Here is a 26,075-nt window from a genome sequence, read left to right as displayed (position 1 = left end):
GCATCAGGTAGACTCCACCTAGTACTGCTTTAGAATAAGTCAGAAAGGCATGCTTTCCTTACAGGGAATATCTGTTTTGGGGAGCCCATCAGACATGACCAATTCAAAGCACCCAGCCAGCTGCGACTGCACTCAGGTAGTCAGGACCCAAGTGTAGCCCTGCGTGTTTAGGGTAAGAGGTAAAGATAAAAACCATATCCTGCTCTCTCCTTGGCAGCTTTGGGGGTGGTAAGGAGTGGGGGAAATGAGGCAAAGGTTTGCACAGCAGGCAGGTTAACAGACACTGAGGCAAGTTAGTTGGGGCATCTTGACCTCAAGTTCCTAGAATAGAGCTGGGTAATTTTCCATAAGATTCTCCATCAAGGAGAGCAAATTCTAGTTAAACTTGAAATGGCCTCAGCAAGAATACAAGATGGAGGAACCTCTGCACTTCCTTGCTCTGTCACATATTGACACCCCCACCCCCCACCCCCGTCCAAGTTGCTCCTAAATGTTAGAATTAATTAAAAGCAGGAAGGCTCCCCCTTCCCATGAGGGCATAGGTTCTGAGATTGCTTTTTTTTTTTTTTTAAAGACAAGGTCTCATGTATCCCAGACTAGCCTCAAACTCCCTATAGAGTTGAAGATAACCTTGAACTTCTGATACTTTGCTTCTAATTTTCCAGTGCTGGGATCATAGGCGGCAACTTCCAGGTCCTGTTATGAATAGAACTTCATATGCTCTAAGCAAGCACTATCCTAGCCAAGCTATATACCTCCCCAGCCCTAGGGGAGGCTTGGTCTTTTTTTTTTTTTTTTTTTGAGACTACTAAAAATGTTTCTTGTCCCCTCCCCTTAACTTAATTTTTGCCCTAACATGATGTTTCTATTGAATATTGTGGAATTTCATACAATACCCCATTCATACTACATTCCCATTCCTCCCAGGGTCACCCTCAAACTCTTGTTCCCTCCCCCCAAAAGAAAAACCGTGTACTGAGTCCAATTTGCATTGCCCATATACTCACTGGAGCATGGTCAAACTCCCAGTGGCCAGCCCCTTAAAGATAACAGAGTGTGCCCCCCTCCCCACTGGAGCCATCAAGTGTGAAGAGCTACACCTCAGCATCTTTGTCACTATTTTAAAGGACTCTTCATAGCTCCCTGTTTCTTTTGGGGTGGGGGTTCATCACAGAAGCCTTCAATGTCTCTCATTCTCAGTTATGAGTCTGCAGTCATCAATACCACTGCAAAAGAAGCTTCTTTGCCCATAACAGCCGGTGGCAGCATGGACCTTGGATTTCCACATGGTTTCTGGTGGCACACAGCCACAGACATCTGCATGGTCCATAGCCTGATCCCAGACGTTGGCATGGGCTGTGCTTGGACCATGGGCATCACATGCCCTCTGGTGCAACACATACCACAGACACCAACATGGCCTCAGGCGGCAGCACAGAACACAGACCTCAACGTACCTTTTGGTTGCATTATGGACCACAGACATCAACATGGCCCCCTGTTGCAGCAGCATAGACACCAACATGGTTTCCGTAGGCAGCGGGAGCCATGGAGGTTTTTCAAGGAGGTTTGATCCAGAAAACAAGCTGTTCTTCATCTGAGATATTTTGTTGTTGCTTAGAGCCAGAGTGATGATGTGACTGGGCAGCTAGTTGTAGGGCAGAGTCTGCACGTGCTCCAGGCTGCTGCACACTACCCTGCCAGCCCTGCTTGGCAACGACTTGCTTCTTTCTCTGTTCCCATGCCTGTCTCTGAGGCTACATCTGTAGTTGTGACTCCGTTAGCCGAGAGAGAATTACTCTGTTCTGCCGTCTTTCTCAGCCCCTAATTGCACATTCACTTATCAAAGTGGCATTGCAAATGCTGTGTGTTGCACACTGTATGTTTTTGCTCAAAGACGTTACCTGCAAATACTCATTGCAGTGAGTCATTGGTCTGGCTCAAGGTCTCTGGTAAATACTGGATTAGTGCTGAGACTCACTCACCTTAGATATCCTGTTGTTGCCCAGGGTCAGGATGATTGTGCTGTGAGTCTGGGGCTTCATGCGGAGGACTGGCCCTATTGGACAAGGCAAGGACGTGCCCTTTGCCACAAGCATGCTTCCCCACCATCACCACCGTTGTATCTCTAGTTCTGCTCTGCTCTACTCTGCTCAGCTCTGCCATCTTTTTCCCCCCAGTTTTACTTTAAAAAAGCATCTTCCCCTAAGTCTGCCTCTTTTGAGTTGGTCTGGAGATACTGCAGTCTGCAGACCCTCCTCTATGGCTGAATCTTCCCTCTAATCCGCCATGGGGCTCAGGCTCCTCAGAGTTGCTCTGTGGTCCCATGGGTATCAGCAGCCGCCACCACCTTGAATCAGCCTCCTTAAAATTGAATTGGCTGTTTTAAACCCAGGATTCTTCTACTTCCTCTGAGCACTGTGACCTTGGCAGGGTGTACTAGGAAAGTCTGAAGTTCCTGGGCTACTCACGTGTCTGAAATATACTGTGTGTTAGCTCTCTGTTGCTGTGACAAAACACTGGGGATTATCAAATCAACAATGGAAGCTCCAAAGGGTCATTCGCAGAGCGTGACTGCTTCACACTTGCATTGTAAGTTGGTCACCTTACAATGGTCCCTTCCTATAGAGAGAGTAGTGGTACCAACGACAGAGATCAGTGGAAATTTAAAAGGTTTAAAGGGTTCAAGGGGTAAGATAAAATGGACTGGACTGAGCGTCCGCCTTGCTTTCTCCCCTGCCCACCCATAGGCAGTAAGACTAGTGGGGCCTGAAGCCCTTCCTCCTGCTTCTCCAGAAAGTGAGTCTGTGCTTGCCTTGGCCTTCCCACTGAGCCCAGCTCCCTTCTAGACAGAGCCTGTGTTGACAGAGCAGTGATGACTTGCCGTGAGGTGGGAAGCAAAGGTTGTGGTCAGTACGGGTTCAGTCTCTTCCAGGAGGGCTGCAGGGTGCACAGCCATTCACCCCACACTCAGTGGGGAACACGCTCTGGGGAGGATTCCTTTTTGTGTGGTTTAGTTTTCAGCCTCTCTAGGCTGGTGTTGAAAGTCTTCTGTTTTCTAAAGTCCCTAGAGTGGCTGTGATGGCAGCTACACATGTTCCCTTTTCTACCCCAGCAGTTACGCAGAAGAGACAGGAAACCATGTGCTCAGAGGGTAAAGGTGATTTCTGCCTGATGGCCTGAGCTCAGTCCTGTAATTCCTGTAATCTGTCCTCCGACCTTCACGTGTGTAAAGGCACACTTATACAAATACTTTTCTCCAAGTGTAATAAGTGATGGAGGGTGGGGGTGGGGTGGGGTGATTTTTAGCCTAGAGAAAGGTAAGTAAGCCACTGTGGTGCTTACCAGTGTGGAACACACCTGGGATAAGGATACCCCCACCTTCTGCAGTGCTACCTTGCTGCCTCCTGTCAAGAAGTTGCTATCACAAGTGACGTCGCTGGCCTTGATGCTTTCGTTCTTGAACACAAGTCAGCCCCCAGACTTTCCTTCATTTGGGGGACATGGCTGCCCCTGTGCAGCCTGGTCTGAGCCTCCTTTTGCACCACTTCCTGCCTTTCTCTTCTTCCAGACCCCTCCACCCATGGTCTAGGTCACCTTTCTGGACCCTTTGTCTGGAGATCCTGCTTCCTGATCTCCACATGGCTGCCACTTTTGCTTCCTTCAGACCAGTGCTTAAATGACCCTTTTAAAGAGATTGTTCTAGAATAGCAGATGACACTTCTCTGTAGCATATAGCATTACTTGATATGTCATTGCATTTATTTTTTTCATGTCCAACTTTGCATCCAGTATCTAAGCTCCTACAGAGGTAGTTTTCCACCTTCCTATTGCTCAGACCCCTTAAAATAGTTCCTCAAGTTGTGGTGACCACAAATTATAGAATTATTTCATTGTTACTTCATAACTAATTTTGCTACTGTTATGAATGGAAATATTTGATATATAGAATAACTGACATGTGACCCCCCCCCCCACAGGTTGAGAGCTGATGCTGACTAAAGGCCAGCTACACCTTTGTCCATTTCAGTGTTTGCCAAATCTTCATGCTCAGATTGGTGACTAGTCCACAGTAGGCCATAGCAGTGCCTGCAGTGAATAACGTTAGCAACACAGTGCTGGGTCTTCATGACCCTCACTTAAGTGCGGAAACTTACACTAATGGCTTCTTTCTTTTTTCTCTGCTGCTGGGGAATTGTTCCTTGTTAGCTCATGTCAGCGAGTACTCTAGCACTGAGCCTAACCCCAAGTCCTCCATAGTCTATTCTGACAGACAGTTCACTCTAAAAATGATCGAGTTTGAACAAGCACAACTTTGTTTCCTCCAAAGTTAGTGGGTTGGGAATTGAGGCATGGGGCGGTGTGGCACAGCCCCTTATCCCTCTCCGCAGTATCTAAAGCCACATGGCTACTGTAGCTGAGGCCACTGAGTAGGGAGCTTCAATTGTCAGCTGCTCAGTTGCTCCTCAGGTTTTCTCCACATGGGAACCTGGTGTCTCACTTAAGGTGGCCACCGTGACCATAGCGACTCTTATAAGGGAAAACGTTTACCTGGGGCTGGCTTACAGGCTTAGTTCACTGTTGTCACGGTGGGAAGCATGGTGGCATGCAGGCAGACATGCTGCAAGAGTTCTACATCTGGATCTGCAGATAGCAGGAAGAGAATGTGAGACACCTGGCTTGAGAATCTGAAACCTCAAAGCCTGTCCCCAGTGGCACTTCCTTCAGTGAAACTATACCTACTCCAACAAGGTCACACTTAAACAAGCAAACAAACAAACAAACAAACAAAAAAACCCAACAAATTTATTCCAATAACAAGATGCTTGGCTTGAAGGGAAAACTAAATAGGATCATTTTGTTCAAGAGTATTTGCTCCTTCTTAAAGACAGATTGCCCTACATGTAACAGCTATGTACAAAAAGGTTATAAAATTGTCCTAGGTTTTACGGTGGTGAATGAAAAACATTGAATTTCTCCAATCAAAGAAGGTATGCAAGGATTTATGTTGTTGGGTTCTTTTGTTAAAGCAATGAGAGAAAAGCAACTTCCTGGAATATAAAGATAAGAGCGAATGAGCAGCCGCTAGTAGAGAAAGGGGGACGCTTTCACAGACTGTCCCCATCAGATGTCACCAAAACAGGACAGTGGCCACTGTGGAGAAAGGGGGACGCTTTCACAGACCATCCCCATCGGATGTCACCAAAACAGGACAGTGGCCACTGTGGAGAAAGGGAGACGCTTTCACAGACCGTCCCCATCGGATGTCACCAAAACAGGACAGTGGCCACTGGTGGAGAAAGGGGGACGCTTTCACAGACCATCCCCATCAGATGTCACCAAAACAGGACAGTGGCCACTGTAGAGAAAGGGGGATGCTTTCACAGACCATCCCCATCGGATGTCACCAAAACAGGACAGTGGCCACTGGTGGAGAAAGGGGGATGCTTTCACAGACCATCCCCATCAGATGTCGCCAAAACAGGACAGTGGCCACTGTAGAGAAAGGGGGATGCTTTCACAGACCATCCCCATCGGATGTCGCCAAAACAGGACAGTGGCCACTGGTGGAGAAAGGGGGATGCTTTCACAGACCATCCCCATCAGATGTCGCCAAAACAGGACAGTGGCCACTGTAGAGAAAGGGGGATGCTTTCACAGACCATCCCCATCGGATGTCACCAAAACAGGACAGTGGCCACTGGTGGAGAAAGGGGGATGCTTTCACAGACCATTCCCATCGGATGTCGCCAAAACAGGACAGTGGCCACTGGTGGAGAAAGGGGGACGCTTTCACAGACCATCCCCATCGGATGTCGCCAAAACAGGACCGTGGCCACTGTGGAGAAAGGGGGACGCTTTCACAGACCATCCCCATCGGATGTCACCAAAACAGGACATTGGCCACTGTGGAGAAAGGGGGACGCTTTCACAGACCATTCCCATCGGATGTCGCCAAAACAGGACATTGGCCACTGTGGAGAAAGGGGGACGCTTTCACAGACCATCCCCATCGGATGTCGCCAAAACAGGACATTGGCCACTGTGGAGAAAGGGGGACGCTTTCACAGACCATCCCCATCGGATGTCGCCAAAACAGGACATTGGCCGTTTAGTTTAAGAAAGAAAAGAAGAGCAATGTGCTTATGCACATACACCAGTTACTTTATGTGCAATAAAGAAACAGGGACAGGGAAATGAAGGGATAGAGCAAACTATACTGTGGTAGTCAGGATGGTGGAAGAAAATTGCAGCTTTCTAATTGAGAATGTATTCTTGGTCTATAGCAAAATTCTGGAGTAAAGTAGCAGGCTCCCTTTTTAGTAGACACCTCCTGTCTGCTGCTGACACACATCAATCCTACCTTCGCCCTCCATCTTCAACTGTGCAGGTGTCTGTTTCATTGATTGGTTGCCCATCAAACTGTAATCTGATCTGCCTCATGGACAAACCCTGTCATTCACAAAGGGCTTCCATTAGTTTACTAAGTGGTGTGTGCCTTTTTTAAAAAATTTTTTTATTAATTAATTTATTCTTGTTACATCTCAATGGTTATCCCATCCCCTGTGTCCTCCCACTCTTCCCTCCCTCCCCTTTTCCCCTTATTCCCCTCCCCTATGACTGTTCCTGAGGGGGATTACCTCCCCCTGTATATGCTCATAGGGTATCAACTTAATCTTAAACCATGCCACAGAACCATCCTGCCCGCCACCTTCAAATTAATGTGATCATTGTTCTCAGTCTGGACTCCTTCCTTGCATTTCTTGTCTGTCATGGTGAGCGCTGGAGACTCCTCAGCTGCCCAAAAGAGCCAGCAGGGCTGCACTGAAGGAGCAGCAGGAGGAGGAGGAGGCTGCAGTGGTCAAGGCCACACTTCTAGTAGGACCACTCTCTATGGGCTATTTTTATTCACACCACCACCCCTGGGTTGTTCATGCCATTGTGGTCCTAGTGCTCGGAGAGGAGACATCCCTAAAGGAAAGCTCCTGTGAAAGACTGAGCAGCCTCTGCTTTTCTCATTCTTGTTAGCATTTGAGCAGCTGGAGCAGTCACAAGGCCAAGCCTACCACTAGCGTAGAAAGGGATGGCCCAGGGTGGTGCGCGGTGGGAAGTGTGTTCCTTCCTGGCCACCGATGTGCATAATTGGGTGCCAGTTATAGCCGGACTTTCTCGGACCACCAGCTCTCAATAAAGACACGTAGAATTTATTATGAAAGCTTGGCCTTAGCTTAGGCTTATTCCCAACTGGCTCTTTTCTTAAATTAACCGCTTCATATTAATCTATATTCTGCCATGCGATTAAACCTCTCAATCTTAGTCCCAGCACTGTTTCTTCCTCCACACCCAGCTGGGAATCCCTCGGCCTCTCACTCTTTCCCATATCTCTGCCCAGAAGTCCTGCCTGCCCCTCCAGCCTTTGCGATGGGCTGTTCAGAAGGTGTTGGAGGGAGTGTTTACAAAGTATGATGTGGCCATAGGAATAACAATACAAAGTCTGACCTGCAATCAGGTCGCAGCTGGTACAGAGAACAGTGTTTGAATAATACAGACAATCGTTACACAGTGCACAAAAAGATCACCCCAACGCATGTGTTCATATATTGCAGGGTATGTTGTATAGTTGCAGTGATAGATTTTAGAACCTGGCTGCTTTGTTGAATTTCCCCTCTCTACTCACAGGACTGTAGGTATGTCTCTCTGTGCCCCTGCCTTTCCAGTCCATCAAGTGGGGTAAGGGCTGTTATCTAGGGCCATAGATTCTGATACTATATGTAAATGTTCTGGACTGCTGTTTAGCACTTTTATTTTACTATTTTTGTTTGAGACCGGCTCTCTTGTAGCCCAGGCTGTCCTCATACTCCCGTGTTTGAGACCAGCTCTCTTGTAGCCCAGGCTGTCCTCATACTCCCTTGTTTGAGACCGGCTCTCTTGTAGCCCAGGCTGTCCTCATACTCCCTAGTAAGCCAATGATGAGCTTGAATGTCCAACCCTGTGGCTTTTACCTCTGGGATGCCAGGATGGCAGGTAAGCACCACCATGGTAGGTTCTGCAGTGCTGGAGACCAGCCTTATGTCTGTGGGTGAGCCATGAGGGCAGAGAGGGGGAGGTGGAGGAGAGAGAAACAGTGGGAATGGAACCAGAGCTGCTGTATACACCTGCCACGCCTGGCTCTTGACCTCTACAGAGTCCAGTTTTCCTATGTTGAAAATGGGGCACTCAAGCTGAGTGTGCGCGTGGGCAGGGAGTCCTGAGCGGCAAGTGCAGTGTACCTGGAGCCCTGGTCTAAGAGGGATCTCCAAGTGAGTGAAGATAAATGGTCCAAGACTGAGTATGGGCTAAAAGGAGAGTCAGCAAGAGAGAGGGAGAAGGGCTGAGGGGGAGCACTGAGAGCTGGGGTTCTAGGCTGAGTTAGAGTTCACTTTAGAGGGCATGCACAGCTGGGCTGGGTGAGCAAGATGAGGACAGGTATTGTGAAATAATGGGGTGGCAGCTGGCCTTGGTGACACAGCCCTTCAGTTCCAGCTAGTTGGAAGGAGGCAGGAGGATTACAGGTTCAAGGTCACCCTGGGCACCTTAATGAGATCCTTTCTCAAAAGTAAAAAGAGAGCTGGGGTGTAGCTCCGTGTAGCACTTGCCTAGGATGCCAATCTGTCACGTGATCTCCTTGCTCAGAGCCCTACTGACCTTGCTCCTTCATGAGACTAACAGATGCAGCTCCTGTGTCTTGCCAGACCCCATGTGATCTTGGGTCACCTTCCTTCACCCCCTTTTTACGGAGCTTCACCATGCTGGCCACTGAAACACTGGGGTTACGCCTAGGTCGCCCCTTGTCAGCTGAGAGTGCACAGAGCACACCTCAACTACCTGGTGCTGCAGCTTAGCAGCACTGTACCTGGGAGGGGGTCACCCTTCCTCCAGCATCCTGCTCACTGCCACCACCCAGCATGAAGAGACCGCCACACTAGAGGGGTAGTGTGGAAAAACATCCAAATGCAAAATTGAAAGTATAGTTTCTATTGCCTGTGTGCTGTGCTTGTGTCAACCTGAAAGGACACTTTGACTGGAGCCTCCACAAGCCAGGAGCTGTCTGTACTTCGTGCCGTTAGGTGGCTAAGGAGAGCTGCTTTTCACCTGCATTTGTCCTGTGGGGCTTGGAACATTTGGGAGTAAGTGGCCACACCAGATGTGGCCTCAGGGTTTGAAGGTACCAGGTGTGGAGACAGTTCTTGTTATTTTTTATCTAACATGTAACCAGATACTTGGACGTCACCTCCCTAGGGACATGTCTTTTCCCACATTTTAGCAGCCACCTACAGAGACACTGGGAAGCACCTGCCAGGGTAGTCCATCTATAGATGGAGGCTCAGCCTTTTGGCTTTTGGTGTAACAGACGGACCCCTCCCCAGACTCCTCTTCCCTTTCCTGCCCTCTGCTTCCTCCAGGGCTCTGCAGTTTGGGTTCTTAGAGATAATTAGGATTTTCAGGGAAGTTGTCAAGGCAGTACATCTCTGTGGGCTTTTTGAAATAGCTTCTGGCTTGCCATTTATCACAGAATTGTTCCCAATATGCCAAAGTTCTTTTATTACTGAGGAGAAAAATGTCTTCGGCTTCTGGGTATATGTGGGACTCACTCAGAATTTAGTGTGGCCATGGTAGCCACCTGACCCACTTGCCCTGACTTTGAGGGGCATGGTGTTGGCTCTGCTGGCTTAGTGTGACACAGGTGGAGCCTCTTTATTTGCCTGCCTGTGGTTGCTGGGTGGTTTGGGGTGTGTCTTTCACCATGAGGCTCACAACATCTATCTGTCCATCCACCCAATCATTTATCCATCCAGGATTGCTCTATGTAGCCCAGCGTGGCCTCACCTTTCTGACAGCCTCCCTCAGCCTCCTTAGTGCTGTTAAAAATATGTATATTATGTATTATATATCATAAGATATAATTTGAGAACTTCGTGAAATGCATTTTGACCATATTCACCCTTCATCTTCTCCTAGATCTACTCTCTCCATGCTCACCTCCCTACCCCTCCAACTTCAGCTTTCTAAGACTAAGTCTTAAAAAACAAAACACCTCCTCCCCCCACACATATCCTCTCTCTCTCCTCTTGGGCCCCTGTCTCCCTGGGTCATCATCATCTGTCCCCTCTGGCCTTGCCTTCTCCACATAACACCATCCTTGGCTCTGTTCTTGTGTACCCTTCTTAGTAGGGAGCAGCCACATGAAGGTGTCCCGCGTTGTTCTGTGGTGCCTTGTTTTCTTTCCACTGTGGCCCGACCCTTTGCCATTCTTGAGAATTCATAGGGAAGTGAGCTTTCCACATGGTTTCTTTTCTAAATGTATCTTTTCTGTATCTGTCTTGAAGTGGGGGACTTCGCCATGACCTTGAGTTTGGGTTTCAAGGATGATATTTCTCTTTCCTGTCTGTGCTGTAGTCATCTCTACAGTTTCAGCTGTAATACTTGTCCTTGAAGGTCCCTGGACCAGGGACATATTTCAGAATTTCCACATTAATTGTGTGAAGTTATTTTCACCTTTCTCCTGAACAAAAATCATCTTTCCTGTTGTTTTGTTTTTGTTTTTTGGTGTGTGTGTGTGTGTGTGTGTGTGTGTGTGTGTGTGTGTGTGTGTGTGTGTTTGTGGGGTTGGCTTTTGTTGCCCGTGGGCTGGAAAATGTCTTCAGGAATGGCAAGTTTTTGCAGAAAGCCAGTTTTGTGCCTCCAACCTTGCTTCTCTCAACTAGGGGCCTTTGTTCTTAGTCTTCAGCTTTTTGAGGTCCCCTAGTGGCCTGAAGCCATCATCTCTGAGTGTATTTGAGACTGTGACAGGCCTTTTCTCTTGCCTGCTCTTCTGGGCTCTTTTAGCCTGGCCGTTGGGTGGGTGACTTGTTCCGAGCTCAGGTGTACATCCGTCTTAGCTCTGCCAGTCTCTGTCTTGTTTCCTCTGGAGTTTGTTTTAAAATGAATGGCAGTGGGCTGGGCATGGTGGGTATACACTTTTAATCCCGGCACTGGGAAGGCTGTGGCAGGTGCATCTCTATGAATCCAGCCTGGTCTATCTAGTGAGTTCCAGGTCAGCCAGGGCTACACAGTGAGACTCTGTCTTCAGTAAAAATAAAAATAAATTGTAGCACTGGTATGGACCCCAGGAGTCTTATGCTTCGACTGGTAAGACTGTAAACTGAGGCTCACAGAGGCAGGATGGCAGATCACCATCGTAGAACACTGGGGATTTGTTGGTTGTCATAGTTAACTGATCCTGCAGTCATGTGCTCAGAGCTAGGTAGGCTGCAGGCGGTAGTGCTCTTTGTCTTGAGACATTACATAGCTGCACTTGTGTGCTAGGGCCAATGGGACTGGACTACCAAGGCCTGCAGGATGAAAGAGAGCTGGCACACCATGGCCATTTGCATTTTGTAGAAAAAGTAACACCAGTGAGGGTACATGAATTCCTGTGTGTGGACATGTGGGCATGTGGACATGTGGGCAAGTAGGCAAGTATGTGGGTGGGAGCGAGCCTGTGCTTAGGTTTTTATGATGCTGTAATTCATGCAATTTCTAGCCACCAATGGACTAGTTTGATTATACAGTCCAGTGGTGTGGGTTTTAGTATCGTCACCAATATGTGAGTGTCACCTCTGACTGGCACCAGATCATTCTGATGGGATCCTGTACCCATTAGCATATTTTCACCCCTGCTCATCGTAATGGTAACATCACTTCCTGTTTCCTGCACATAATTTGAAGGATGGTGAACTCAGGGAACAAGGGTGGGATGCCAGGCCCTTAGAGTCTGAAGTGGCGCTGAACTCTTAGTGGGCATCCAGCAAATCCTAACTATCTTCCTTCTTGTCGTGGTTGCCAAGTGTTTTGAGTAGCTACATGGACCAAGTGAGAAAGGATGCCTTGAGAAAAGGCAGCATCCAGAAGTACTGTGGCTCCTGTGACTCACGCTGGGTGGGTTTATATTCCACCCTTCCTTGATTTGCAGGTCTCTCACCTATGTCAAGTTGAGATCTAAAAAATGTAAAAAATAAATAAATAAAAAGTTTTTCTTTTGGCGATAAACTTGTAACTATAAAGAAAAGACCCTTTATTTTTAATTTTTATTTATTTTGAGATGATTCAAGCCTCATCCTGTAGCCCAGGTTATCCTTCAACTTAATGTGTGACCCTGTCCTCAAATTCAGTATCTTCCCTTCTTTTGCCAGTCTCCTGAGAGCACGGGCTACCATATAGGCTAAGAAAGTAAAATTTTTAAAGAAATAAAAGCACAGGAGAAAGTAGATTCTTTTCATTAAGGAAATGGGAGTGGAGGCTGGAATGCTCACTTGTGTACACACGTGCCCTAAAGCCACATCAGTAGCTGGGTGGGCATGAGTGGCCCACACGGCCTCTGTTGTCCGCTGTAGTCAGCTGTCCACATGCAGGATCCCGTCCGCTGACAGTGACTCACTGATGCTCAGTACTGAGGAGCAGCTTAGCGATGACCCTGACGTAGCTGTCTTCTGAGAAGCAGGAAGTGTCACTGGGTGGAGGTCCAAGTCACAGCCTGATGATCCACTCTTTGGTTCCCATGTACAGACTTGCGCCCTTTCTGAGCCAGGCACCCTGTTGATTGCGTCACCCATTTCTGTTTAGAGTCCTTCCACAGTACCCTACCAGCTCAGAGGAGCAGTTACCTCCCCAGCCCACTTTGCAGAAAATGGCTGAATCAGGATTTGAGCCGAGGCCCTTTTAGCTCTAACTTCTCTGCCATCTGTATTCCTGTTGTCATTTAGAGCTGCATAACACCTAAGTGCCTGTTGTAGGACAAACAGCCTAGGATTGAGGCAGTTCCAGGGAGTCCTCTCATGGGCTTTCCAAATGACAGTTAACCTGAAGGTGGTGTTTGCCTTAACTCCCTGCCTCTAGTGGGTGTAGCTCTGCTCTTTTGAAATGGGATGGCAGAAGTTACACTTGCTTATTTCACAAAGCACAAACGATTTTAGAGGTTTAGGATGAAACATTAACCTACTGCTCTCCACACTCCAGAGCAAGAGATGTGAAAACTGGACAACTGTGTACACTTCCCGCTATTGTTCCCCCTACAGAAAAACCATGCCTGTGCTCTATGCACTTCCAGCTGCTGCCTCCCCCGCCCCCGTACCCCCACCCCACCCCAAGCACCATGCCTCGTGCAGTGTGTATTTCCAGCTGCTGTGTACCGCCGTCCCCCCAGCACTATGCCTCATGCTGTGTACACTTCCAGCTGCTGCCTCCCCCACCCCCCACCCCGCTACCCGCATCCCCTGTGTTCCCCACTCCCACCCCACCCACCCCCGCCAAGCACCGTGACTCGTGCAGTGTATATTTCCAGCTGCTGTGTACCACCCCCCAGCACTATGTCTCATGCTGTGTACACTTCCAGCTGCTGCCTCCTCTACCCACCCCGCTACCCGCATCCCCTGTGTTCCCCACTCCCACCCCACCCACCCCCGCCAAGCACCGTGACTCGTGCAGTGTATATTTCCAGCTGCTGTGTACCACCCCCCAGCACTATGTCTCATGCTGTGTACACTTCCAGCTGCTGTCCCACCTACAGAAGCGTACTTTCTGTCACCACATCAATTTTCTAGCTGAGTTTCTGTTGTGGTTTATGAACAAAAAGAAAAAAAAGAAAGAAAGAAAAAGAGAACATGAGTGCACCTACATATAGTAGAGGAGAAGGTTTACTGTAGCTATGTGGGACCCAGAGCCATGGGAGGAGATAGGGAAGGGAAAAGAAGAGGAGAGAGGAGGAGCAGGTGTAGGAAACCAGAAGGCTCAGAGTATAGAGAAAGGCCAGGCAGCTGAAATGCCTGCATTATATAGGGAAGGCAGCCCACTCCCTGGATGGGAAAAGTTTAGGGTAGGGGGCGGGGTTTGCCAGCCATACCTGTAGCCCATAGAGAGTGAGGAAGGTAGGGAGAACCTGGTGGCCAGTGGCCGGTGTCCCCTTGGATATGTTAAGTCAGCACCTCAGCCATTTGCCCTGGGTTTGAAACCTAATAGTTTGGAGCCGGCTGTTTTAGCAGCAACACATGGAACATCTAGGCCACCTCATCCCGTCTTTGGCTCCTGACACCACATGTGTGTGGTCAGAGTCTGCCAAGAGAGCACACAGCTTAACTTTGAGTGAGCCGCTCTCTGGTTAGCTTTATGTGCTTTATTCCAGCGTGGCTTTTCTCTCAAGGGGAAAGCATGGCACTTAAACCTCCCCCGGAACCCTCTGGGCTGCACCACACCAACAGCTGAGGATGTGGTGACAGTGCTGGCCTCTGCAGTCACTTTGCAAAGAAGCTTCTCTCACTAGAGCTGACAGCGGTGCTGGGTCCCTCTTTCTAATAGAAGTGTTTTAAGCCATGGCACTATAATGTTTAAAAAGTAGTTTGGACTGGGCACAGTGATGCACACCTGTAATTCCAGGACTCAGGGAGGCAGAGGCAGGTAGATCTCTGTGAGTTCGAGGCCAGCCTTGTCTGCAAAGGGAGTCCAGGAATGCCAAGGCTACACAGAGAAACCACGTCTCAACAAAACAAAAAATTCATTTCAACTTTTGGAGAATTTGAATGTACAGTCTCTTATGCTATCATTTGACAACGAAAATATCAGACTGCATCCTACATGAGAGCGTGTGTGATGAACTTTTCATCGTAAACAGATGGCCTTAGAAGTGTGCCATAAGTGACACATTAGGGACCAAAGGGGATGCTGACTCCAGAATAGGTAGGAAGCAGTGTGAAAGTTGGAAAGAGCTGAGGCTTCAAAATTGGGCACCCTGCAGGGATTTGTGTTGTATCACCAGGAGTGCTTGCTAAAACTCCGTTCCTTCGTATTCCCATCTCTAAGACGGACATCATGCTATGGCATTTAGGGCTGTAGGTAGAGTGACATAAATTGCCTGTGCAGGGCAGTCAGGGTTATGTAAATTGCATGTACTACAGGTGAGGTCATATGAATTGCATGCAATTTAGATAGATGGAGTTGTAGAAATTGCCCAGACAGTGAAGGAGGGTGTCTTAGTTTGGATTTCATTGCTGTGAAGAGACACCATGACCATGACAGCTCTCATAAAAGATGTATTTGTTTACTTATTTTATGTGCACCAGTATTTTGTCTGTACGTATGTCTGTATGAAGGTTTCGGATCCCCTGGAATGGAAATTGCAGAGTTGTGAGCTGCCATGTGGGTGCTAGGAATTGAACCCTGGTCCCTTGAAAGAACAGTTAGTGCTCCTAACCGCTCCCCATCTCCCCAGCCCCAAGGCAACTCCTATAAAGGAAAACACTTAACTGGGGTTGGCTTACAGTTCAGAGGTTTAGCCCGTTATCATCATGCCAGAAAGCGTGGCTGTGCGCAGGCAGACATGGTGCTGGAGGGGCTGAGAGTTCTACATCTTGATCTGCAGGCAGCAGAAGGACACTGTGTTACACTGGACATAGCCTGAGTATAGGAGACCTCAGCCTGCCCCACCAGTGACACACCTCCTCCAACAAGGCCACACCTACTCCAACAAGGCCATTCCTCCTAATAGTGCCATTCCCTAAGTGTCTTGGAAAATGGAGGGAGGCACATACCTATTCAGACCACCACAGTGGGTTATATAAGTTGATGGTGCAGTATGGGGGAGGGATCATGCAAATTACATGCAGTGCAGATGGAGTTTTATGCATTGCCCAGGTAGTGAAGGTTGGTTATGTACACTGACTACGCAGTACAGGAGGAGTCGTGTAGGCTGTCTGCAGTGCTGGCTCCCAGAGACTGGGTTAGAGACTCGGTAGGTTGGATCTCGACATGCCTCGGGGCAGCCAGTTCTTACCAGAGCTACCACTTCCTGGCTTTATGCCTCCTCCTTTTTTGAACACTGTGGCCTGACTTCTCCTGTGGCTGTCTGGGTTGAGTAATCACTTCTCATTTAGGAGACACTACCCCACCCTCATCCATTCACTGGATTACTCTAGCTAGCCCAAGGCAGTGGGTCCCCTGGAAGGTGTCAGAGAGTGGTCACCTGGCTCTTGGAAAAGCTGGAGCCCCACAGGGGTTGATGACTTGGTCAAGTGACTTCTCTCTCTGACTTGCTGGCCTTGGGCAAAGCACCCAGCTCTCCTACCTTGCATGTGGACGGTACCTGGAGGATTACAGAGGAAGGAGTGGAGCAGCAGCACAGCGTCCAGCTCCTGGTCACGCTGTGCTCAGAGCGCTGGTCAGTGCTTGGCATTGCACTCATGCCCTGGTCAGTTCTGTGCCCAGTGCTCCAGTCAGGCTGTGCTTGCAGTGTGCTGGCCACTGCAGTTCTAGGGTGGGACTCTGTTCTCTGCAGGATAGGGACCCTGAGCCTTTGGTTGTCATGTGCCTCCATCTGCTCTGTGTGCTCTTGGGTCCTGATTCTGTGTGCAGATCTGGCTCATCATCCCATTGCATTGGCCTGGCTTGTCTGGAGAGGGAGACCCTCTGTCCTTACCATTCTTGTCTCCTTTGCTCCCTCCCCACCCCCTACCCTATGAAGTGACAGCTCTATTCCCCAGGCTGATGTCCCTGTTCATACAGACCCCAGATCTAGTTTCAGAGCAAGTCTTGCCAACTTTTTCATTTAGTGACCCTCTTTAAATTTTTTCCATCTATCCATTCACCCACTCATCCGTCCATCGGTCTGTCTATCCGTCTGTCCGTATGTAGTTCATGCTGGCCTAGAACTTGAGATCTTGCTGTCTCAGCTCCTGAGTTCTGGAGTTAATGAGCATCACGATGCCCACTCTTACCACCCTTTCCTTCCCTTGAAACCACCTGCTCTTGCTGGACTGTCACAATAGCCTGCTAACCAGTGAGTCATGTGGTGTGTGGGAAGGAAACTTAAGCAGGGTGGCTAGGAGTGTGTGCTGGGTGAGGTGTTGGGCGGAAAGAACCCCAGAACTGGCCGCAAGGCTGACAGCACTTTCTATGCAGTCCAGGGGAAGCCCATGCAGATGGCCCTGGAGAGGAGCCCTGATTGGGCGGACATTCCTTTCTGTGCTCAGCCATTGCCTACGGCTTCATAGGGTTGAGAAATACACCCTGAACGTGCAGGAAGACAGTAAACTACAATCCACTCAGCAGACCACAGGTGGCCACTACTCCTTCCTCTGCTTTCCCTGTGTCCTTCATGTGGCCCATGGAGTGATCTCTAGTCATCATCTCTGTTCTGTTTGAAATCTTCTAGCAATTTCCTTTTTTGTTCAGAGTAAGATGCTTTAGTCTAAAACCCTTCACTCTCCTATCTCTAGTCTTTTCCTCTTCCCCTCTTCTCCTCTTCTCCCCTCCCCTGCCCTCCCGTTTATTATATCTTAGCCAAGCTCTCTTTGCTGTCTTAGAACACATTAAACTGCACTCTGCCTCAGGGCTTTTGCACATGCTTTTCTGCACCTAGCTTGAGAATGCTGTCGTCCCATGCCCGTCTCTGGCCATTGGGGACTGGTTTGCTGCAGCAGTCTGGGGTCCCTGCATCTCACCTAGGAGGTGCCTTTCTGCTCTGGAGTCTGGAAGCAACCCAACTCTCCACCACACAGTGCCTGGCCTTTTCTATGGCCATTAGGAAACTATGCCTGGATTTAAAATGCAATGCATCTTGGTCTCTTTCCCCAGCAGTATGCACACTATGCTTGTTCAAACCGAGAGCAAACCTGGAACCTTGCCAAGCTGTGCGCTGCTCTCCATGCTGGGCAGAGTCTCTTTAAAATGATTTAGACAGAAACCCCATGTGTCCACTGTGCCTACTAGTGAGAGCAGCAGAGGAGATACCTACTTCAAGTGACTTAACATAGGACTACCCCTTCCCCCCCACACACAATGTTTGACAAGCTACATACTGCAAGGCATCAAACTCTGTAGTGGTCTCGAGGTCGGATGACCTGCTAATGTGCCAGTGACCCCCAGCTTTTCTGGACTGTGAAGAATAGCCTGGAGAGATGGCTCAGCAGTTAGGAGCATGTGCCATTCCTCCAGATGACAGGAGTTTGATTCCCAGCACCCATGTCAGGTGATTCAGTCATCTGTAACTCTAGCTGCAGGCAAGAGCCTCTGTGGGCACCTGCACTCATGTGCACACACTTACACATCACTAAAAATAATAAAAATCATGAATCTTCTGCTGGGAGTGGTGGTTGTATGTCTTTATTTTCAGCGTTTGGGAGTCAGAGATCTACATAGTGAGTTTTAGGAAGGCCAGGGCTATGTAGAAAGACCCTGTCTCCAAAAACCCAAAAACAAACAACAACAAAAACCAAACAAGCAAAAAACCAAAACAAACCACCAACAAGAAACCAAAAGAAAGAAAAATTTAAAAAACCAGTTCTAATGCTAAGTAAATGTCTCTATATTGGCTTGGGGAGCAAAGAAAAAGAGGCTAGGTCAATATTACTGTGAACCTGAGTATACCATAGGAATTTATAAACCTTATTTATCCAACGTATGTTTTTACTTATCTAATTTTTTTTAGAAGCCTGGTTTTGAACAGTTAGAAAGATATACATAGTTAACCATAAATCTCTAAGTTAGCTTTTGTTAATCTAAGTAGACCTTTATAACCTTAAAATTTCATTATCATATGTAGTATATTCTAAACCAGAGTTGAATTACATAAATAGTATATTGTAATAAATATAAGCTTAAAATTATATCAATCCATACCAAAAAAATCCATGCCAAAAATATTTCTTCTTGTTGATTCCTTAGTTTGAAAGCACATCAGTGATAAACAGAGAGCTCATTAGGATTAAGAAAAAACTTCAGTTATTGTTCTATGTGCAATGGTCGTCTGAAGATGGTGATGAAGTCACATGGCATGTACTGTTCAGTAAAGATGGCTGCCAGCCGTATGGCTGCTTGCATCCTGATAAGATCATCAGCCAAGATGCAGGAGAGCCACATGGGTGCTATTTAAAAACATCTCTTTTCCTAGTAGATCTTTTTTTTTTTTTTTCTTAAATGAATGAAAGTTGAATCCAAGTTACAAACACACATACACAGAGCTGAATCTAATTTACATACACAGTGTGTGTTAAATCACATATATACCCATGCATATTTATTTTTTTGTGTTTGTTTTTTCAAGGCAGAGCCTTGGCTATTCTGGACTCATTCTGTAGACCAGGTTGGCCTTGACCTCACAGAGATCCACCTGCCTATGCCTCCTGAGTGCCGGCATTAAAGGTGTCAGCCACCATGCCCGGCGCATATTTAAATTTTTAATTTTAAGTCTAAAACCAAACTTTGTTACAGATTTTTAAAAAAGCCACACCCAGTAAATTGACAAATCCTGATATAGTTTGTAACATAGTCATCAGGATTTTGTGAGAGCAGAGCACTGGGAAATCAGAGAGATAAAAGATTTAGGAGTGAAAAGTAGAACCTTAGAGATAAGAGACTTTGGAATCATTTGCTTGTGTGGTGGCAGAAGTTGTTCCAATCTGTTAGAATTTGGAAAGTAAGTGCACAAATTTTGGCCATTGATCTATACTGAGGCCAAGCTGTAGTAATTATCTGAGTCCCTGGAAGAAAGAGAGAGTTGCAATGCTTAACACTGGGCTTCTGGGGTTGGGGGGAGTGCTGCGGGGGGGGGGGGAGGTGGGGGCGGGTTGTTCCTATAAGCTCCAAGAGGGAGCTGAGAGCTGTAGCTTCAAGATTGTAGGCTAGAGTAGGAGATAACAGTGCAGGGGGAGAGGGAGTCAGTAAGTGTCTTTAGTGGAGAGACCCAGATGGCTGTAACAGGCCAGAGCTGAGATGTTGGCCTCTGTGGGCCAAGGAATGAATGCCTCATAAATCCCACCATGTGACAGTGTTGGGGCAGGCAAAAAGCCACCTCTGAGTGGGACGAGTGGTGGGAGTGTGGTGGCAGGGCCTTTCTAAGGGTATATGGCTAAGGCTGACCTAGCAGTGGGTGATGAGCCGGTGACGGCGGGCTATGGGGAGCGTTGGTTCTGGCATGTGGGCAGTCCCTAACAGTAGTTCATTTGTAAGCACTTTCGATCACTCAGTGGAAAGAAGAGGAGCACCTTTGTTCTGATTCCCCCAACCTCACAGAGCACACACCTGCACCTGACCCTCAGCCGCCACACCGCTCATTCTGGTTGTTTTGTGATTGTGCTGTTGTGGCTGTAAAAATGCTAAGCCATCAGCTACAGGGGCAGTTTGTGTTCACTGGAGTTTGTACTTACCTCTTGTTTGGTGTTCTGCATACTGCAGCTCTCTTTCTTTTAAACTCTATTTGGGGTTTTAGGCCTCAACCTCCCTTCCAACCTCCCAACCCTGTGTAGGAGAGAGAAGGTTAGTGAGGAGAGGCAGCCCCTTTACTTCTCTGGCTGTTTAGGGTCAAGTGGGTGCAGACACAGCTAGCTGTCTCTTCCGAGCTGCTGCTCCCCTTACATTTCTCTCCATCTGTTTGCTCCAAACCAAGATACTGTCCATCTCTGGTCTCTTCAAACTGCTGCATACCACACACCAACACCCTGCCACACCATGCCACATTCCCTCTGAGCTCTCACAGCCTCAGAGCCCTGGACCACACCCCTCTCCTTGCAGCACATGGAAGGCCATGGCCATTACCAGCTGGCAAAAGCCACGCCCCTCAGGAGACAGTTAACAGGTGTGGACAGGCTAAAGTTCAAACTGAAACCCCACACTTGGGATTTAGAACAAAAACATATTTACATATCACAACTGACTTTACGAAGAAACCGCAGCTTCCATTACAGCATACGCATCAGGGGAACCCCCTGCATGTAAGCACCCCAGCTTCCTGTCATTTACTTCTTGAGGCAAGCTCTCCTGTTGTCCTCGGCTGACGTTAGGAATCTAGTTGTTTTAGTGGTTTATACCTTCTCATCCAGGCTTTTAATTTTGCCTTTAAAGTAAGAGTTCAGAGCACAACCACCATCTCCTCTTCCTCCTCCTGCCCCTCCCGCCTCCTTGCAGTCTCTCTGAGTAGCCCAAGCTAGCCTAAAATGCAGGATTCTGCTGCTTTGGACTCTGCAGTGCTGGAGTTGCAGGCATGCACCGCCATTCTTGGGCACTGGTTTTGAGACCAAGTTTACACTCCTTCCTTATAGCTAATCCTTTGGTGCACACAGCTCTTCTGCTTTTCTATATTCACAAAGCTGCAGCCCTGTCACCACTGATGCTGCAGCATGCCCCTCCCCTTCCGGAGCCAACTGCACCCTATCAGTCCAGCTCATACTGCTCCCCCTTGCCTGAGGATACCTGCTGGACGGTCATCTGGCCGGGCTCGCCCAGTGTGGCCTTTGTCTGTCTTCTTCACCACAGCCATGCTTTCAAGGCATGTTTGTACTGCAGCACGATCTGGCCTCTGCTTTTGCTCGGCCGAGTAACAAACAGCACGGACTGCTTTGCCTCTCTGCTCATCAGTTGTGCTCACTGCATGGCTTCTGCTGTTTGGCTTTTACGAACAGGTCTCCGACTCACTTGTCTTAAATTCCTTATGTCTTAGCTTGAATTTTAAAAACCATTTTATTTTTATTGTGCATTGGTATTTGCCTGCATGGATGTCTGTGTGAGGTGTCAGAAGCTCTGGAACTGGAGTTACAGGCAGGTGTGAGCTGCCATGTTATTACTGGGAATTGAACCTAGGTCCTCTGGAAGAGCAGCCAGTGTTCTAGCCGTGAGCCATCTCTTCAGCCCGGCTTGTATGTTTTATTCTTCCTAGATTTTTCTTCCTTCTCACATGGTTTCACTTGATAGGTAATTCCAGGTCAGAGCTGCTTTCCCTGAGGATGGGGTCAGGGGTGTCCTTCATTGTTTGCCAGTCTGCCATGTTGCTTTCAAGAAGCCTCTTTAGTTTCTAGCTTCCTGTCATGGTGAAACCTCTGTCCTCTCCAGAGGCCTACCATCTCTTTTCTGCTTTCGCTGGTCCTGAGGTGTTTTCATCTCCCTGTTGTGCTGGGAGCTCCTTGCTCCTCAGTTTCGATAGCCGTGTCTGGTAAGTTGCTGGTAAGTTCCCCATTTTCTGTGTTTGTTTCTCCTTTTGACTTAGCCATTGTGGTGCCTTTTCTACCTTGGGGCTCTTGCCTCTGATTTTTGGAAGTGTTCCCACCTTCCCCCTTGAGGCTGTGCTCCACTTCTGCTGTCATGGCTTCCTTTGAAGAGAACCATCTTGCCGTTTCTGTGCTTTTCATTCATCTGTAGGATAGTGCTCTCTCCAATGTCATGTGAGCTGTCTGCTCTTGTCTCTAGGGATGTTAAGTGGATGAAGTTAGGCTGTCTTTCCTACAAATCATACTTAAAATCTTTTTTTTTTGGTCTAGGTGCTTGTCTCAAGACAATTTTATGTTTCCTGTCTCCTTGTGGTTGGTGGGATACTAGAAAGCTGGTACAAGCACTGTGAATATTTAGTTGGCTTCTTGGCAGAACGACCTGGCTATGCCATTTCTGGTGACAGCCCCATTAGAGTCTCCTTAGGCTGTTCTTCTTGAGCTCCTTGGATTCCCAGGAGGACCCTTTCCTGTCACTGTGCTTGGGAGATGTGTGATGGGTTCCTGCTGTTCAGGGAGCAGGTAGGGTTGAGAGGAGACTGAAACTCATCACAGGGTCATTGTGGATTAACCTCAGTGCTGTTTCCATTAGTGGATCCTCAGCCAGACCTATCTATCTACTGTAGCTTCCCAGCAGTCCAGTGTTCTGACAGCTGCTCTTATTGGATTTCTTGCCTTTGGTGGGTTTTGATACCTTTTTGCCTCTCAGGCTGGTGTGGGTCTGGCTGGCAGTGTGCAGTCTTTCATGAGTCACTCCATTTGAGTTGCAGTGTATTTTGGTGTCTGTCACTTAACTTGTATCCAGGGCTGAGATCTCTTACTTTTGTACCTGTCTGATTCTCAGCTTCTACAGTTTTTGCTGTTTCATTTCCTCTTCAACTTTCCCTTTTCTTTAGCACAAGATAATTCCTATTTTAAAGGAAATGAATTTAAATGAACATGCCTCTTGAATCATCTTTCACCGGAGTCTTTACATTTTCTTCAAGTACCTCAAATGTCAGGTGCTGCTGGTCACTCCCTGCGGTGGTTAAAATCAACTGAAAGTTTCAGAACGCAGCATATTTCAATGTCACCAAACGTTTTGCTTCTCCTGTAGGTTGCCCAGCTGTCCCTAATGGCCACTGGGTCATTGGGCTGCCTGAAACTCAGCCATGGGTCATGAGAAACTGCAAGGGGCCCCATGTTTCCCCTTCGGTTCTGGAGGCTTGCTGCCTCTCACGTGGGGCTACTCAGGCCTTGCTTTTGCCCCATTGTGGTTAGTAGACTTTCAGGGCCTGTACCTCTCATCATGTGCTGGAAACGGAGCACAGTCCCTATGTGTGACGCGTGTCATTGGGCCTTTTCCTTGACCAGTGCTGCACCCCTGTCTTGCTCTTGTTCTAATGTCTTAGCAGCTACCTGCCTCATTCCTAATTTTTTTTTTCAACACAGGGTTTCTCTGTTTAGCCTTGGCTATCCTAGACTCACTTTGTAGACCAGGCTGGCCTCCAGCTCACAGCAATCCACCTGCCTTTGTCTCTCCACTGCTGGGATTAAAGGTGTGTGCCACCACGCCCGGCCTTCATTCCTAGCTTTTAATTATTTGATCTTCAGTACAAAGTAGGCACTCAAGGATGAGCATGCCTCGTGTATCATGGCCTGGGGCCAGTTTCCCCTGGCTCGGCCTTGCATCGGTGACACAAGGCTGTTGGATGTCCTTCTAAGGTACCTTTACAGATGGCTCTTGGCTCTACTTCTGTCTTGGTTACTTTTCTGTTGCTGTGATAAAACACCATGAGCAAAACATTTAATTGAGCTTATGGTACAGAGAGCCAGCGTCCATGATGGCAGAGCAGAGGCAAGGGCACAGGAACAGCGAGAGCGCACATCTGGATCTGCAGTCAGGAGGCAGAGAACACACTGGAAATTGCTTGAGCCTTTTGAGCCCTCATGCCCAGTGACACACCTCCTGCACCAAGGCCACATCTCTTATTCTTTCCCAAAGATCCAGCAACTAGGGACCAAGTATTCAAACATATTGGCCTATGAGGGCCATTTTAATTCAGAGCCCCACAGCCAGGGCCCTGACATCCGGTCCTGTGCCAAACCAACTGTGGGCAGCACTGCTTCCCAGAGGAAGGTTTCTTTATGTTGGAGACAATGAAGTTTGCCGATATGAGAGAGGTATGTTTGCGCTTATGTGCTGCTAAGATGTTTTTTCTCCCCCCCCCCCCACCCCCCGAGACTTCCAGGGTGACAAGGCTGCTCTCCAGACTCCTGTGCAGAACTTCTGCAACTCTTCTGCCTTCAGAAGACCCCTTGCCACCTCGCTTGGTTGTACCCGTGTGAGGGTGCTGTAGTGCTGAAGCAATTACTAATTGTGATTTCTTTCCCTTGTAAAGAACTTTCTTTCTGGAGAAACTGTGCACACGAACACATGGGCTTAAATAAATACATATATTAAAATGAGGGGAGAGCAGTTTTCAACGCACATTAAAACTTACCCGAGTATCTCTCCTTTTCTTCAAGTTGTACCCAGTCTTTGGAACGTTGATACAGAAGTTACGGTCCCTGAGCAGAAGCCTGGGGAAGTTGCTGAGGAACTAGCAAGCTCCTATGAGAGGAAGCTCATTGAGGTAAGGCTGGCCCAGGTGGGTTCCACGGCCCCTGCTCCTGACGCTGTGCTTATCTGTAATGCTGGCTGCTCTGGTGTGACCCAGGTGAGGGCCCTGCCTGCTATAGCAGCCGGCCAGCACCGTAGACCAGAAAGACAAAACACAAAAGATAAACCCAGAGTACTTGGGAGAGAAGGGAAAGTTGGTTCTCTGAAAAGCATTACTTAGAAACCCTTGGCACCTGTGGCAAGTAAGTAGGCGTGAGAAGATGAGTATGTGACACTGAAGGAGAAGGACTCTGGGCTGCAGAGGATCCGGTCAGAAACTGCCTGCTGTGTGAGCCTGACGGGCCTGGTCCGAGGATGCACCTCAACACTCAGGTTTTTGTTTTTTTAAAGCTGGGTGTGGTGGCTCACTCTCCGCAGAGTAGAGGCAGGGAAAAGAGGCCCAGAGCAGCTGATAAGCTCCAGGCCAAGGAGAGACCCTGTCTCAAGAGGTGTATGTCATTCCTGAAGATATCATCCAAGGTTGTCCTCTACCTTCCACACACATAGGCACACACGAACACAAAGGCGGTTGAGGAAAGATGCAATGCAGTAAAGAAGAGTGGCTTTGAGGAGGGGGCAGCCTTGGTAGTGACCAAGAGTGGTCTGAGGACTCCACGGAGCCTTTGCCAGTTACACCTCCTTAAATCATTTGAACTTACCCATGTTTTGGTTCCAGTGTGTGTTCGTTCCCCTGATAGAAGAACCTGCAAAGATAATATACAAAGAAAAGCGTGTCACTGAGGTCCACCTGCCGATGAGGCCTGGAAAGGCATTACCCAGTCAGTCATCTGGGTAATGAAAGGTCGTTTGATCACATTTATTGAGCCATTTAAATTTTTTATGTTTGTTTGGGGGTGGGGTCTAGGTATGCATGCCACAGTGCAGATGTCTGGAGAGCCTCACAGCTCTGCCACTGGGCCACACCTCCAGCTCCAGGCCACCATTTTTGTTGTGATTTTAAAAATTTGATTGCTAAGTAAGAGAAAGGCAGTGATGTTACAAGCAACTTGAGTTCTAAATCAGTTGAGTTTAGGGAAAGGCAAGCTATACTTTGACAAGTCAGGCAGCTACAGAAACCAGGCCAGGAGAAATCTGTCCAAATGCTTTTCTCAGTGGCATCATGAGATAGTGTTAGGTGGTGGCAGTGGACCCAAATTACTGAGCCCTTAGATTATGCTCAGAAAGCCCTCAGTGGAGTGGGAAACAGTTCCCCCTGCAGGGTTGTGATGACCCTGTGGGCGCTGTATTAGTCAGAGTTCTCTAGAGGAACAGGCGTGAGTGAGGGAGGGAGTGAGTGAGGGAGTGAGTGAGGGAGTGAGTGAGGGGGTGAGTGGGGGAATGAATATGGCTGTCTGTCTATCTAAGTCAGACTTATTAGAGTGGCTTACAGCAGC

General features: G+C 48.2%; 1 protein-coding gene and 1 pseudogene across 3 annotated transcripts in view; one reads left to right on the top strand and one right to left on the bottom strand.

The window, feature by feature from the left end:
- The window catches only part of Snx29 (sorting nexin 29), a 386,740-nt gene that overhangs the window by 193,746 nt on the left and 166,919 nt on the right, over positions 1 to 26,075 (top strand). For all 3 annotated transcript variants that reach the window (XM_051167340.1, XM_051167339.1, XM_051167341.1), the window contains one exon: positions 24,549 to 24,655. In XM_051167340.1, the coding sequence (XP_051023297.1) occupies positions 24,549 to 24,655 (107 nt within the window). The remainder of the gene's footprint in view (positions 1 to 24,548; positions 24,656 to 26,075) is intronic.
- LOC127208004 (small ubiquitin-related modifier 2-like) lies at positions 6,321 to 6,775 on the bottom strand (annotated as a pseudogene).

Source organism: Acomys russatus, chromosome 25 (genome assembly GCF_903995435.1).
Source record: "Acomys russatus chromosome 25, mAcoRus1.1, whole genome shotgun sequence".
In the NCBI taxonomy this organism is placed as follows: Eukaryota; Metazoa; Chordata; class Mammalia; order Rodentia; family Muridae; genus Acomys; species Acomys russatus.
This window is presented reverse-complemented; position numbering and strand designations above follow the sequence as displayed.